Raw genomic sequence first — 17480 nt, 5'->3', positions numbered from 1 at the left:
ATTTTAAGGACCTGCTGGACCGTACTGTAGGCCAGAGCCAGCGGGCAGCGCTGCCCTACAGAAACTTGGCGTTGGCTTTTAAGGCACTGTAGTGAGCTCCTATCATGATGCCGTCGGCATTCTGTTGCCTTCCATCGTGGTATCAAGACATCAACTCCGACGGGAGACCTGCTCTCCCACCCTACAAAGGTACCCCGGACTCAGAGCTTGCACCAACACGTCGTTGGACACACCGATGGTGGCAGGTGAGCAGTGAAGCCTCGGTGTGCAGGACCTACAATTGAGCACAGTGCGGGGAAGGTGCTGGGGTGCAGTACCCTGGGTGCACTTGTGCAGGCCAGTGATGCTCCCGTAACGAATAATGTAATCTCTAGCCTTATTCATATGTTTAATTTTAAGGACTTGCTGGACCACACTCTTTCTCGCGGACCCCAGCGTCCTAGACACACGGGTGATGGGAGGTAAACACTGAGGGCAAGGTGCAGTAGGCCGATGCTCTGTCTGCTCCTCCCTCTGTTCTTTTGACTCCTCTTCTCCCTTCCGCCCACTCCCTCTCCCTCCCATTCTCACTATCTTCCTTTCATTCGGACTACCTTTATTTTCCTCTTCCACACGGCACACATGCTTTTGTTTCCTTTTTGGCTTGCAGGTTTTGTATGCTGCTTCCTGAGGAGTCCCACCCACGTATTTCATGTTATACTGTTGTTTGTTCTAATTAAACCTGTGTTTCCATTTATTTGTGTTGTTTTAATAAATGTTATTTTTTTCCAATAAATAAGTGAGTGTATAGGTCTTCTTTTTCTGACAACACTTGTCTGTAGTTTATTGTGAAAATCATCTGTTTATAGGAGGGTATGAGGGAAACCATTTGTAATTTTGTGGTGCACCTACCAAATACAAACCAACAGACTATTACATAAATGAAGCCTGCGTAATTCTACAACTTCAAGGGTTCTATGCGTTTATCACTTTATAACACCATGAGTACTGCCCGTGTGATTTCAGAACCAATAAGGCACTATCTAGGACCACCGAAGCTTCAGGGACTGCCGAGGCCTACCCTGCGTATTTAAGTAAAGCGCCGAAGGGTGGCGATCCCTGTACTTCAGTTGGCCTAGAAGCCCCCCCGAACAATTAGTAAACAATACCCGAGAAGGGGGCGATCCCCAAGGCTGCGAAATGTCTCTGTGCCCTCCCGCGCCTAATTTACATTTGACATTAAGATCCCCAGTCCTACAGAGACCCCGCAATATAATAATAGGATTGGCAACGGAGCATTTCCCACCAGGGGCCTCATTTAAATGACCCTGCAGCTTTTTTTTTCTTCTTCTCCCTTTTATTTATTTATTTTATTTTATATGCTTATATAGCGCAGGACTCTACCCCCGTAGGGGTATCTCCACGCTTGGTTCGCCATAAATGTCTAGAATAGAGCTTTAAGAGGTGCGGGAAAGGTTTATGCTGTCAGAAACAGATATGTTTTTAAAGTCTTCCTAAAGGTTGAGTCATTCGGGTTTTGTCTCAAATTTAGGGGAAGTTTGTTCCATAGTGTGAGACCTATGTACGAGAGTGCTCGGCCACCTTGCCTTGCTCTTTTGATAGATGGTTTTTTTTAACAAGGATTGGTTGCTAGAGCGCAGAGAGCGCGCACGTTTGTAAAACGTATATTTTTCAGCCAGATATTGTGGCCCTAAGCCGTAAAGGCATTTGTGTATAGTACAACAAATTTTGAACCTCGTCCGCTGACGGATAGGCAGCCAGTGAAGTTTTTCCAGGCGTGGACGGGAGGGTGTTCTAGGCGGAACGTTTAGGACCAGTCGTGCTGCGGTATTCTGAGCCACTTGTAGTCTGCTAAGCACGTCTTCATTAGCAGATATCAGTAGGCCGTTACAATAGTCCAGCCTACTGACTACAAGGGCCTGGACAAGGGTTTTTCTATGGACGTCTGGCAGGAATGGAAACGCAAACTTCAGAAGTCCGATTGTCCGAAAGCATGAGCCAATCACCCTGTTCACATGCTCCTTGAGTAGCAGTCCTTGGTCCATTCGTACGCCCAAGTTCTTTACTGTCTGCTTGGGGATGGGAACGGGTCCCAAATCCAAAGGCCACCAGTTCGGTGACCACAGGAGGGTTGCCTCCCCAAAAAGCATGACCTCGGTCTTGCCCACATTGCATTGTAGGCAATTGGAGACCATCCAGCTGGATACCGCTCTCATGCCCTCAGCAAAGGAGTATTTAATTCTGGGGTGAGGGTGTGAAATGGAAACAAGAGCTGAGTGTCATCAGCGTACGAGACTGGCGTTAATCCGTATGTTCTCACAATGTCAGCAAGGGGGGCCACATAAACATTAAATAATGTTGGGCTTAGGCATGAGCCCTGTGGAACCCCCTTGGTGAGCTCCCTCGATGTCAAGCGATAGGAGCCTAAACTGACGCTTTGTGTGCGGCCGGAGAGGAAGCTCTCAAGCCAGGACAGCGCCAAACCTCCTATCCCTACCTTCTGCAGACGATCCTGTAGAATATCATGTGACACTGTGTCAAGGCAGCGGACAGGTCCAACAGCACCAGAATCATAGAGCTCCCTCTGTCCTGTGCCATCTTGATTTTATATGACACAGAGAGGAGCGCTGATTCGGTGCTGTAGTTAGGTCTAAACCCAGATTGGGTGTAGTCAAGACCTTCCGTTGCCTCAATGTATTTAGGCAGGTGGGTGTTCACATGTTTCTCGGTCAGTTTACTCAAATATGGCAGAAGAGAGATAGGGGGAAGGTTGGACAAGTCTGTCCATGGCATGGCCGAATTTTTCCGAATTGTATTTACTCTCGCTTTTTTCCAGTCTTTGGGTACCTGACCCTCCTTAAGACAGAGGTTCACAATTGTTTGTACTATAGGGCAGAGTAGGCTGCTTAGAGAGGCAGCCATTTTGGCCGGATGAAAGTCCAGAGGGGACCCTGTGTTAATGTGGTTCATTAGGGAGATTATGTCTCCCTGGCTGACTTCTGGAAAGGCGGTTAGTGTACCATTATTACTGAAAGGGGGGCTGGGGGGGTGTTAGCAGTGTTATCCTTTAGATTAATGGTTTTGGTAAATTTTTCGTAAATAGCCTCTATTTTATTTTCGAAAAATAGGGAAATGTCATTACAGACAGACTGGGAAAAGTCATCCAGCCTTTCGCAGGCCGTGGGTTTCACAAAGGTCTGAAGGATCTTATATAATTCCTTAGAGGAATTGCCTGCTTCAGTCAGCTGTGAAGTGAGGCAGTTTTTCCTAGCCAGCCTGATGTTTTTATGATAGGAGGACAAGGCTTTGTGATATTCTTTCCTACTTTCCTCAGAGTGGTTTTTCCTCCAGGCTTTTTCCAGTTTTCTGCATCCCTGTTTTTCCAGTCTAAGTTGTTCTGTTTACCAAACTTCCTATTTGGATGTGGGGTACTGCTTATGAAGTTTCAAAGGAGCCAGTAGATCAACCGCCGCCAAAAGGGCAGTGTTAAATTTAGATAGGGCGGACTCTGCGTTGTCTGTGTCTAAAATGGGGGGTTCTCTCTATACTTCTTGTAATTCATTCAATGTTACCTTATGCCATTGTCTGCGCCACAGGGAGGGGTGGGGGGCTGTTTAGCAGGTTTTTCCAGACCAAGAAGGGAGAATTCGATCATAAGATGGTCAGACCAATTTATTCGGGAAGAGGGATGACACCGTATCTTGGGGAAATTAGAAAAGGTTTAAATCCAAGGTGTGACCTCCTGTATGAGTGGTGCCACTATTCTGTAACTCCAACCCTAAAGTAGAGAGGTCGGTTAGTAGGGATACCGTCTCAGGGAGATTCAGGGTATGTACGTGAAAGTTAAAATCTCCTAGGAGAAGAAAGTTTTCCTTAGCTTTAGAATGTTGAGCCAGTATCTCAGTTAAGGACAAAGTGAAGCCAGTGTCTGACCCCGGCGGACGATAGACCAGTGCTCCCTTCCAGTGATCTTTGGAGCCTGCGCTAATCCTGAAGATCATAATCTCCATGAGGGGACTGCTTCTTTCTTCTATTATAGCTACCTTCAGCTCTTCTCCATAGATTATGGCAATGCCCCCTCCGATTTTATTCGGGCGGTCAAGCCTAAGGATTTTATATCCTACAGGAATCCCAAGAGTGATAGTTGGAATGGTATGAGGTTTTAGCCAAGTTTCAGTTAAGAAACATATATCAAGTTTGACTGTATTAATCAGGTCCCAAAGTTTGGAGTGGTGCTTTGGTAGGGCACGGATGTTCAGGAGAAAACATTTCAGACCTTTTAATTTTGGAGTCTCCCCCGTAATATATCCGTTTGAAATGCCGGTGTGTGAGGCCTGGAGCCTACAGTGTATGCATGAGAAAGGGCCTTCTGGGCATGGCCAGGAGCTGCGTGCACAACCAACTAGCGGCTTTAGTTGTAAGCTTTTTAGGGTCTGGGCTGAAAACCTGATGCGGCAGTCTCTCATGGCATCCATATTCAATCGAGCAGAGTCCATAGCCCCTAGCCCCGTCCGGTCACGGACGGGCGCAGACAGGCTACTCTTTGGCTGCTCTTCGGCGTGTCTTCGGCTCCCCTGCACGCGACCGCTGCGCTCTCAGGAGGGGGCGAGGGCTAAATAGCCCAGGAAAAGCAAACACTAGCGTGCTAACCGCTCCAGCGACCAACAGGAAGTGCCTGGCTGCTGGCTCCCCCTGACCCGCCCTCCGCACAAAGGTACTGGCTACCTCGTCGGACCTGGGTGGGCAGGAGTGGAAATCGAGCCCAGGCTTCCCCAACTTCCCAAGGTACTGTCCTCCCCCTAGTGAATCAGGTACAAGGAACAAGGAAGCACGGGGTATTTACTGGTGCAGTGGGGCTTGTAATTCGATTATTTTAAAATTCTAACATCAATTTTAAAATTGTCAGCAGTGATTAAAATAAGCTTTGAGTTGTCTGAGCACAGTGTTTACCACAGCGTGAATCACGATTCTGGCACCTCTGGCGAGCAAGCAGCTCGGGACGACTCTGCCACAGTCACCCTACCGCAGCTCGCAGATAACAGGGCTCAGCCTAAATAGCCCAGGAAAAGCAAACACTAGAGCGCTAACTGCTCCAGCGACTAACCGGAAGTGCCTGGCTCTCCCTGACAAGCCCTCCGCACAAAGGTACTGGCTACCTCTCCGGACCGGGGCGGGCAGGAGTGGAAATCGAGCCTATGCTTCCCCAACTTCCCAAGGTACTGTCCTCCCCCTAGTGAATCAGGTACAAGGAACAAGGAAGCGCGGGGTATTTACTGGCCAGAGGGGCTTGTAATTCGAATATTTAAAAATTCTAACATCAATTTAAAAATTGTCAGCAGTGATTAAAATAAGCTTTGAGTTGTCTGAGCACAGCGTTTACCACAGCTCGGGACGACTCTGCCACAGTCACCCTACCACCATTCGGATCCGCTCTACTAAAGCGATACAAGGTTTTCCTCCACTCGCTTCAACTAGTCAAACAAGGATTTGGTATCACAGGGTGGAAGCCATGCACCCGCCCATTAATAGCAAACATAAATGTCCTGTGGATGCACACCTCAGGACATTGTATGAGCTGCGCCTGGGAGATCGTGCTCACTAGGACCATGATGAATTGTTTAGTATAAACGCATACTAACTTCACTTACACACGTGTATTACAGTGACCAGAGTGTAGTGAAGAGGTAGAGGAAGCGCAAAATCTAAAAATATAAATCCTACCAGAGGTCAGATGACATAGTTCAATGAGCCGACAACCCTGGAATGAGTAGAAACAGCTAAACAAAGAAAATGGGTCTTCAGCACAGCGCAAAAAACTTTGAAATATTGGTGAGTGCTGCCTTCTTTTTACCTTCTCCCGCTCGTCACCAAATTTATGTAGTGAAGAGGCAGACAGCAGTGGATCCGATAAGTAGATTTATTGCAGGAAAACAAGACACCTTAACACCCACCAACAGGAGCAGAGAGCAAAGCAACTGTCTTCTCCAGCACCGTGCACAAACTCCCCAAAGTTCCCCTCATGACAGACCTACATTCTAACATTACATACTTACATTCTAGTAGAATTACATACTAACATTCTACTATGACTTACATTGGAATACTACGCAGAGCACATGACTTTACAGCAATGAGCTCATGGTTTCATCCAGGAGTCTTGAGACCTGTAGGGGTGAGTAGTTTGCTTCCCACTCCCTGTATTATATAAACACAAACTAACACTACTTCCACAGGTATACACAGCGCCCAGAGCACATCACTTTACAGCAATGAGCTCACGATTTAGTCTCACGGTTTAATCCCCTAGTCTTTAGACCAGTAGGAGAAAGTAGTTCGCTACCCACTCCCTATATACTATAAACGCTTACTAACACTACTTACACAGTTATACTACACCGGCTAGTATCCGACAGCGACCAGAGACCATCACTTTACACCAATCAGCTCGGTTTGATCCCCAAGTCTTCACACCGGTAGGCGTGAGTACTTCGTTTTTTTTCCTCCCGTATAGTATAAACGCACGATAGCGGTCAGTAGTTCGCTTCCCACTCCCTGTATGGTATAAACGTTTACTAAAACTACTTGCAAACATATGCTACAAAGACCAGAGCACATCACTTTACAGCAATGAGCTTGCGGTTTAGGTTCTCGGTTTCATGCCCGAGTGTAGCAGCATATCATCTTAGGACCATGTCACTCTGAGCAACACCACACTTTCAGACTGGTATGAATAACTACTTCGCTTCGCACTCCCCATAGAGGTTATAGTGCTCCTACCCTCCTTTCCTACTTTTTTCGCCCTTTTTTCCCCTTACTCGCTACAATGGAATCACAAAATGGCAGCCAACACTTCCTGGTTGCAACCGCTTGCAGGGCTCACAACCAATAAACAGCAAGCTTGTGCTCATAACGCCTCAGGCAATCAGATGGTAGAATTCTCAAATATCAATATTTGTAAATTTCAATATTTCTCCAAAACTACAGAACGGATTTACACCAAATAAACAAAAGCATGCTTTCTAGACCAAGACCCCTCTCCATTCCAAATTTTGGGTAATTCCGTTCACCTGTTCGACCTGTAACCTTGTCTAAAGGTTCCGATGGAAATTAACATGGAGAAAGCACGTTTTGGGAACTCCCTTTTACCTCGGTCCCCCCTTCATCAATCACCCCCAAACTTTGAACATAGGAGCTGATATAAACAAAGCATTCGTTTTGAAAATGTCATTAAGATTCATCAAACGAAGCCAAAGTAATAAGCAAAACAAAAAATTTCTTCCTTTGGAAACTTGGTCCTAACCAATATATATATATATATATATATATATATATATATATATATATATATATATATATATATATATATATATATATATATATATATATATATATATATATATATATATATATATATATATATATATATATATATATATATAGCGTACGACAACACTTGAAATCCAGTTTATTTAATGCATCTTTGATCTACATATGCTACCTTCCTTCGTGCATCTAAAAACCTTCCACTTACTTATGGATTTATATATTTATTACTTTTGGATCCATATATTTATTACTTTTACTTATGTGTTACTTTTCGTCTGGTTCTGCAAATCTAATGCACTGCCCTATTTTTTTCCATGTCCTGCACTCGGAGTGTCCTCTGGCTCTACTCTCTGACTCATCTCAAGCCTCTTTCTATTGCTCCTTCGGGTACACTACCCTGTTTTTCACCCTATGCCTCTATCAATGTATCTGTTACCTCTGCTCTGCCATTCATCCCGTACCCCACGCCACTGCTGTAATCAAATGGAGCATCCCATTTGGGGAGCTGCTGAGAGCGAAAGGAAACTGTAGCACCATCGAGGCATTTGAGTCTGAGTCTATGATCATGAGGAAGAGATTCAGGGAACAGGGATACCCCAATTGGGTAATTAAAAGAGCAGTAAAAAAATGAAACAAGTCACTAGAGATCAAACTCTCCAGGAAAAAAACACAACCAGTAAAACCGAAAACATTACAAGAGTGATCCTTACATGAAACAGGGAACCCAAACAAATAGCGAAAATCCTGAACAACAACTGAAACATCTTAAAAGGTGATCCAGTTGTTGGACAGGAACTGTCCAACCGTCCCATGATAAAATAGAGAAAAGGGAGGAGTCTCAAGGATGTTCTAGTCAAAGGAGATATCACCACAAGATACAGAGAACCCCAACATAGCCTACAAGGATTTTTTCCTCGTGGGCATTGTAAGGCCTGCAGATTCAGTCAAATGGTGAAAAGATATACACACCACGCACAATCAAAAGCATCAACCAATTTTTTACCTGTAGTACCACACATGTCATTTATGTGCTAGAATGTCCATGTAGGATGAAATACATAGGGAGCGCGACTTTTGCAGCGAAAAAAAGAGTACTTGAACATCTCAGGGCCATAAACAACAAGGACAGACACTACCCAGTGGGCCGCCATTTTGAGGAATACCATCTCTCAAATAGCTCTTTACTGAGATATTTCATCATTGAACAAGTTCAATCGAACAAAAGGGGTGGCGTGGCGATAGATCCTTACTTCTCAGGAAAAGAGAATCATGGCACATCACCGACTTACAGACAAGGAATCCGTGGGGTCATAACCAGGATGAGGAACTGATTATGCATTTACATGAAGAGTAGGGGGCATTGAGATCATCTTTTCTGACATTCATCATCAATTTTTAGGCATAGTATATGTTTAGAGTTTCATGGCAATAGACTGTATTTATCTTTGCCTAGTGTGTTACATAGTGTAAAGTGTAAACGTTTTTACCATTATCAAGTTTTAATCTGTTTGTATTTTTCCATCTTTTCACAGGAGGAAAGGAAGGGACCTACTGATACCTGTAAGAAAAGTTAAGGTCCCCTCCCCCTTTTCTTTGTTTCAATTTTTTATTTGAACACTAGTATTTTCACAGTTCATTATGGTTTTTACCTGCACATATCACATGTATAAGTGAGAGAGAACCTTGGATTCCAGGGCTGGGGACTGTTACCACCACCCATAGTAGTTTTTTTTTCTGGACATTTGGGGTAACTCTCCATAAAAATTTAAGCAGCAATTTCAAGATGCATGAGAGCCTGGCACATAACATGGTTCTCCACAGGTAGGATAATTGAAACAACACTGGGGAAATGGCCACTATGGTCGAGGAACGTATACGCAACAGACATATTTCCTGTTATTATTTTAATAACTCCTGGGTAAAGAGTAAAAGGCTCTGTGTCACTAAGGTGTATCAGATAACAAAGTGACATCCCTGTTCCCAAGCCGTAATTTTGTGCAACTGCAAGCTACTGTTTACTCCAATCGCATGTGAATGACCAGTGTAGACATGACAAACATGGGTTAAAATGCCAATAATACAATTTATACTTTTTTTGTCTAACCTGTAGCTGCTGTGTTTATTGTACAATTGTGAAGAAACAACACTGTTATGTTGGAAAGATGCCACTAGAGCCTATGTATCACTCATATCTTTAATTTAAGCACAAGATCCAGACATTTCATGTTCGTATTTGGTTGATAGGTTGCCAATTTCTTGCTGGTGAAGTAAATAATTGGCTTTGGTCCCACACAGACTAACTTGCCAGTTTGTTGTAGTTAAAATTCTGCTATAAACTGGATCCAGATCTGCTGGAATCACTCATCTTTGAGATAGTTAGAACATATTTTTGGTTTACTTTTAGAAAGTTGGCATTTTCTTTCTTCAGCCATTTGGTGCATGCAGGCTGTCTCTGATCAAAAGACCAGGTGTAGTTGGCTTTGCATATTCCTTCTAGACAGCACCACACAATGGGAGGGTGTGTGTGTCTCATTGGGGGATTTGTGGCATGATGAGAGGGAGGAGCTGGTCACAGCCTCATTTACACAAGAATAGGCTGAGTCCCTCCGTAGAGAGTCTAAAGCCAGTGCAAGAAGGAATGACATCTATAAACGTCAATGGCATGTCTATGAAGTCTCCCCCACTTAAAAAGAAACAGTAGGTATAATTACTGATCCTTAGACGCCACCACTCGAGTACATTTCTTGCTTTGGTGAGAAAGACTAGACATACATCTCTTGCATCCGGAACTCAGAGTGACTCAAAGGGCTAGTTGGCTGAACTACTGATCTGAAGCCTCAGGGCCACAATAGGCTTTCAACCTACTTGCATCTGCACCTGAACTCTGCTATCTGTGAGTCTACTCTGCCAGATGGTGCCACTCCAGTCCTGGACCCTTGGAAGTAGGTCTAAGGTGATTATCAGAGGAACTGACTGAACTTCTTCACTGAGCAACACATCTCTGAGCAGACTCACGCAATATTCCTCGGCCAGATTTAAGGTTCTCTGTTCAGCGGGCCTAACTGGATCCCTTTAGCTAGCCCGTGCTCCACTGCAGTCAGCCTTACCTTGTGACTTTGTCCCTGTCGAGTGCGACCTGATATGCCCAATAACGCTTTGTGCTTTTTGGCGCTATTTTTTACTTTAAACTTAAAAAATTAATACATCCGGTTTTCTAATTGGATTTTTGTTGTTTTGATGTTACTTTATTTATTAAATTCAGATGTATTTTCCTAACCTGGTGTGTGATCTTTTTGTGTGGTGTTTTTACTGTTGTACTGTTTGAAGTGTTGCACAAATACATTACACACTGCCTCTAGGTTAAGCCTGGCTGCTCTGTGCCAGTCTACCAGAGGGTGAGCACAGCATAATTTGGGGTTTGCTTGTACCTTACCCTGACTAGGATTGTGGTTGCTGTTTGACCAGGGCTTGCACCCCAGTCAACCAACAACCCAATTTCTAACAACTCTGGTAGGGAAATATGTCTGACTAAAGAATTTCCAAATTTATGACTCAAATGTACCGTCGTTAGTTTTGAGGAATACTAATGAATGCCAATTCTTGCTGAGGGGGGGGGGGGGGGTCAAGATCGTAGTCGTTGCCTGATATTTTAAATTGGCATGTTTATCTTTAAAGCTAAATAACCTTTACAGTGCCATACCTGCACAAAGAATAGCGCCTGATTATGCATTTAAACCAATATTAGAATGCGTTTTATAATTAATATAGCAAGGAAGTCACATCTGCTTTATCCTACAGATATATCGGATGAAAGAAAATGGAGCTTAAAAATCATACCTTGGATTCATCATTTCGTCTCATGATGTTTTCTGATCTTCCCTGGGTAAACTGGGTGCTTTTCGTTCTGTTCCTTGTCATGTACCTGCTGGCCGTGGTGGCGAACCTCCTTCTGATCCTACTTCAAAGACTGGATTCTCATCTTCGCACTCCAATGTACTTTTTCATCAGTCACCTATCCTTCATAGACATCTTTTACACCACATCCATTGTGCCAAAAATGTTGTTCAATTTATTGACAGGGGATACATCTATCTCATTTGTGGGCTGTGCCATGCAGATGTATTTCTCATTGACTTTAGGGGCAACTGAATGCCTTCTACTTGCTGTCATGGCTTATGATCGCCATGTTGCCATTTGTCAACCACTGTTCTACCATGTCCGAATGAATCAAAGGATATGTGTTGCTTTAACTGCCAGCTGTTGGGTCTCTGGTCTTCTGAACTCCTTTTTCCACACGATGCTTGTTTTTCGACTGTCTTTCTGTATGTCTAGACAAATCAAGCATTTCTTCTGTGAAATGCAGCCAATGTTAAGGTTGTCCTGCGCGGATACACATATTAATGAAATGTTGATGCTTGCCGCTTCAGTTGTCTTTGCAGTTTTCTCCTTCCTGATAGTCGTTTGCTCCTACTTTCACATTATCTCCACTATAATAAAAATCAGTTCTTCGAAAGGAAAGTCTAAGGTGTTCTCCACATGCTCGTCCCACCTTACAGTTGTCATCATATACTATGGAACTATCACATTTAACTACATGCGCCCAATTTCTAGCTATACCTCGGATAGGGAGAGGGTGATCTCTCTGTTGTACACAGTTGTGGTACCAATGTGTAACCCATGTATATATAGTATGAGGAACAAGGAAGTGAAGGGAGCCTTGATCAAAGCCATAGTCAAAATACGTGGCACTCTCGAAAATAGCAGAATTGTAAACCAGAGATCCCCCAAGCAGAAGCTTTCTGCATCTCAAAACTTTTAAATTCTAGAGCTGCCTGAAAAGAGACGAGCATGGTTCAAGTTTCATTTTTCAAGTTCTCAAGGACATATAAAAGACTTGTTAGTAAGGAGGTTAAAGGCGGTTGCTGAGTTCAACCAAATAGTTCTTAAGTTGTCCTTGTGGTACTCAAATAGTTGGTTATTTTCTGCAAACATTGTGAATGTAAAATCTGTATTCACATTTTACATTATCACTAGTATGGAATGTGGCAAGGAGCAAAGGCATAAGAGTGGCACTGAGTGGTATATTTACTAAAATGTTTCGCAATGTGGAGCAGTAGCCAAACATAGGGCTCTATTAGGATGGCGGACGGACCAGCGTCTGTCCGCCACCCCAGAGGAGGAAGGACCGTCCGCAAGGGCAGCGGCGGTCCCTCTGTGCAAATTAGGATATGACCGCCACCCTGGCGGTCACATCCTGTATGTTTAACATTGCGGCGGGTGCTGCTTGAAGCAGCACCCGCCGCTATGTTAAAACTGCATGCTTCGCATTTGCATGCAGAAAGCGGCAGGCACTGCGCAGTGCCTGCCGCTTTGTGCATGCAAATGCAGGGGGGTACCATAGGTACCCCCATGTGCACCCCCCACCCCCCGTCATCCTGGGGGCCCGCAACGGGCCCCCAAAGAATTCACCGTATGCCTTTCCACGGCAGAGAAGCCGCTGCGGAAATGCATCTGTTCACGCCCATCCTAATATGGCTGGCGGTGTCTGTTAGACACCGCCTCCATATTAGAGCTTTTCCGCCGCAGTCGTAAGGTGACCGCAGCGGAAAAGCGGCAGACGGTCTTCTTGACCCCCCAGCCATCCTAATCTGGCGGGGGGTCTTTGAAGGCTCTGCAGCGGTTTTTCCGCATCCTCATGGCCGGCGGACACTTCCACTGGCCCGGAGGAAGCGGAAAAATCGCAATCCTAATGACCCCCTTACTGCGTTGTATTGTATTATTCAGGGAGAGTAGGAAACGGTCATATCTACAGAGATGTTACACTGTCCAGCACTTACCCAAGCGCTGGTGCCAGTTAGTCTACCAGCCCACCGTACACACATTTGTATTTTAGTGCAAAAGTGTTCTTGTCAAGTTTAGTATTGTACAGGGAAGGTTCCTTTCTAGTACAAAACACTATCCTTAGACTAACTTATAAACTTTTCCTATGTTGTATGTGAGCTGTACAGTGCAGCAGACATGCAAAGTCAGAAAAAGAAAGCATTTCTCTTTGGTAATAGTGTTTTTGTAAAAAGCCATGAGTGGTTCCATGGGAACGCTCATATTCCTGTCATGGAATGCCTACTTCAGCCAAAGTAATGCACAGCAGCGCTTGGTGCTGCTTTGATTACTTTCAGTCCTCTTCCCAGGGCAACTATATGCGTCCAATCTTTACCTACACCGTACAGTGGGAAAGACTGGTCTCGGATGCACGCAGTGGTGATACATCTGAAATATGTGAGAAACCAATGAGGTGACGGGCGCCAACATTTAACATATGGCTAAACATGTGCTACTCCACATAAATATTTGCAATGTGATCTAAACATGCTTCGTGAAATATTCCAGCTGCTGAGCATCTTAACTCCTCTAAATACCTGCAGCTGTAAAAGTAATAATTCGAAGGGAATATATATGTTATGCTATATGTGGCCATTGGATCTGACAGGCTTTTGGAGGGGGCTGAAGGCAATGCCGGAGTGAATTTCCTTTAGATCCTGAAGAGTCTTCAGAGATATAACTCCCTTGGTAGGTTTTGCTTTAAAACTCTTCTGCCAGACATGTTATTAGGAAGGCCACGACACCTTAAACTTCATTTTGCAACGGAGGGTGTGAGAGGTGGGTGCTACATTCACAGTATTATAGGTGAACCATCAGGCTCACAAATTAGTGACATTGAAAGAAGGTTTTACCCTGCCAATCAAGATTGCAACAGGGTGAATTGACAGGTGGAACAATGTGAGTGAATGTGTTCCAAACGTATATCTGTATTACCTAATTCCTCTCGACTGAGGTACCTAGGTATGTGAATACAGCTGTCAGGAAAAGGAGTATTTTAGGTAAATGACAATATTATATACTCAGAAGAATGCAAGACTACAAAAATCAGCTTTCATATGTGCTTCTGAGTTATGTTCCACAATGTACGTGAGAAGAACGAGGTATTTGACTAATAGTACTTTGTATTAGCACATTCACCCATGGAGAGTAGAACAGCTTTCAAAGTGAGAGGTAGGAAGAATGAGCATGGCTGGGAAAACGGACACTCTCATGGAGAAAGGCAATGAGAAAGGATATAGGTACATTCAAGCAAAGCTATGTAAGAAATAGACTACATTGTGTATGGAGCTTTTTCTGCCTACTTCTGACACGTGATTGACCATTCAGTTGCTATACCAGCTCTAACATTAACGTATCCATTGCAGGCTCAAGCTGTCCCATTTCTTTATTCTAACCCCACGGCGCTGGGCATATACAACTAGTCCGTGTCTCTCAGAAACAGGCTGAACCGAAGTCACTATGAATCCATCAGATTATATATATATACTTCTAGTATCAGCAAGGAGTCGGTGACATTTTTAGATGTGCGTGTTTTTCTAGATAATAATGTTCTTAGTACTACCCTTTTTAGAAAACCTACAGCGGGGAACACTCTTTTACATGCTACAAGTGCCCACCCAAAACACCTGATAAAATCAATCCCGTACGGTGAGATGCTACGCATCCGCCGTATATGCAGTAATGAAGAGGATATCCAGGTTAAACAACAAGAAAGTCTTTGTAGATTTGTGGAAAGAGGATATGGGGCCAGAACAGTAGAAACCGCCATCAGGAAGTCACGACTTAAAGCTAGAGGTGATCTACTAAAGTCCAGTGAAAAAGCGAGCCAGGCTCAGAGTACAGAAGGCAATTCAGTCAGACTAGTTTTGACATACTCCAGACAAGAAAAAGAACTTAGGAGTATAATAAGGCGCAACTGGCACTTTGTGCAGGATGACCCAGTTATAGGGAGCTTGATGTCCACCAATCCCTCAATAACCTACCGAAAGGGTATGAGTTTGGGCTCTATCCTAACAAAGAAAAGCAAGGAATGTTTTAGTAAGGAACCCTGGCGCCCTATAAGCAAAGGGTTCTATAAATGCTTTGCGTGTAAGGCATGCCAGCATGGTGTTAACACCAAAAAATACACCACGGTTATCCCAAAAATCCCGAGGGAAATCAAACAACATCTGACTTGTAAAACGGAATTCTGTATATACATCTTGGAATGTGAATGTGGGCTAAAATATGTAGGGAGTTCAAAACTACCTATCCACAAACGTATCCTGCAGCACTTGCGTGCGATAACTAACAAAGATCAAAGTTATCCAGTTGCCAGGCATTTTGAGGCCTTCCACAATAGCAAACCTCAGTGTTTAAAATATTTTGCTATTGAGTCAATCCCTGCCACAAAAAGAGGGGGAGATAGGGAGGCCCTTATGCGTAAAACCGAAACGAAATACATTCTGGAATTTGATGCCAAATGGCCCGGGGGATTAAATACCACGGAGGACCTCCATACATATTTATGAGATGTAATCAGTAATATATGTGAGGTCCCCCATAGGTATTTGTGTAATCAACAACAAGACACGGCAACAAAATACCCATCTTACAATAAGGAGGAATTTAGGAATATACAATTGCTAGATTTGCACATATTTTGTACTCATATTAAATCTGTCTTTTAAAACCACCATTTTTTGTTTTTGGACAGATTATAAGTATTAATTGAGTGAAAATAATGATCAATTATCTCTGGCTGATTTTAGATATCAGGGTAGTTTTTATCCGGGTGTCTTTCTTTTTTAGCTGGTTTTAATTGTGTCACCGACTTCCTCCTTTTATAATTATGAAATTGTAATGTGTATAGTATTTTTAGCTGATGGTGCTCTTATTTACTATAGTGTCTTAGATCTTTGCAGTTATCAAGTAATGAACTGCTAATTAACATGAAGCACTGTATGAATTAATATGAATATGTCCCTTATATGAACTTTTTATTTATGAATTGTCCTCTAAGATGTTCCTAACAACTATGCGCTATAATGAATTTTACTTTTAACCAAATTGAAATGCGAAATGTAAAATATCTATACAATAATTTCACTAAATGATGTAAGCATGAGTCACTTTATCTATTATGCGCCTTTGCACGAGTTCACTTTTAAGGATTTATAATGGGGGATCCCACTGTGAAATTAAGTGAAATATTTGTGAAATAAGCACTAGGGGTTGCAATAAGTGCCACAGATATCCTATGGAGGACTAAGGTGTTGGAAAATGATAAACACTCATAAACAGCAATGGGAAATTTCACTATCTATATGATTTAGTGAGCCCTTAATGAACTAGTGTAATTGTATAGAGGTTAAAACATTTTGTCGCTACTCATGTGGTTAATTGTAAATAAGTATTATGAATATGTTAATGGAGAATTTGTTTCATTTATTATAGTTTGAGCACGATAGGGTGAGCACTGATTAAAATTAGAAAGTTTTGCAAATGGATAAATAGAGTTGAAAATAAGTACGGAAACTCTAAAGCATTTATGCAGTTATCTTCTTTTTTCTAAAAAAACTTTAATTGTTGAAGGAATGGAGTTTTTTCTGAATATGGTACAAATTATTTGCATAATGAGAATGAGAATGTGTATATGCAAACGTATTTAAACAGTTATAAATGCTCCATTAATTTCAATGTATTTAAATGGATATCATTTTCTCTATGTCCATTTGTACATGTGAGCACTTGCACTTTAAAAGGAGGTTGAATTTATGGCATCGTCATGTGACCAAGGCCGCAGGGACGGCCGAAACGCGTCATGACTAGCTGTTGGGGTTAATAAACACTGCAGAAAACTACAGGAAGTGGTCCTTGCCTTGTTTTTTTCGCCTAGGAACGGTGAAAGTACTGCGAGGTATTGCAGATATATATATATATATATATATATATATATATATATATATATATATATATATATATATATATATATATATATATATATATATATATATATATATATATAAATATATATATATATATATATATATATGCCTGCATGTATGTGTATATATATATATATATATATATATATATATATATATATATATGTATATATATATATATATATATATATATACATATATATACACATTTCCTAATGCAATCGTTGACATGTTGGCAGATAAAAATGGATTTATCCAATGAAGATCGTTTTTTTAAATCGAACCGTATTTATTATTTTACAAGTTCCAAAGGCACTTGAGCAGTTTACATGTTATTTTAAATTATTT

General features: G+C 42.5%; 1 protein-coding gene across 1 annotated transcript; it reads left to right on the top strand.

The window, feature by feature from the left end:
* The first annotated feature begins 11143 nt into the window (after nt 1–11143).
* Nucleotides 11144–12145, top strand: LOC147716830 (olfactory receptor 5AP2-like). Its single transcript, XM_086919789.1, has one exon. The coding sequence runs from the start codon at nt 11144–11146 to the stop codon at nt 12143–12145; it is 1002 nt and encodes a 333-aa protein (XP_086775915.1).
* Nucleotides 12146–17480: the final 5335 nt, after the last annotated feature.

Source organism: Lissotriton vulgaris, chromosome 5 (genome assembly GCF_964263255.1).
Source record: "Lissotriton vulgaris chromosome 5, aLisVul1.2, whole genome shotgun sequence".
NCBI classification, from domain to species: Eukaryota; Metazoa; Chordata; class Amphibia; order Caudata; family Salamandridae; genus Lissotriton; species Lissotriton vulgaris.
This window is presented reverse-complemented; position numbering and strand designations above follow the sequence as displayed.

Bases quoted from the DNA above. Each gene is read 5' to 3' on its own strand.
- LOC147716830 (XM_086919789.1), top strand. From the start codon at position 11,144: ATGGAGCTTAAAAATCATACCTTGGATTCATCATTTCGTCTCATGATG.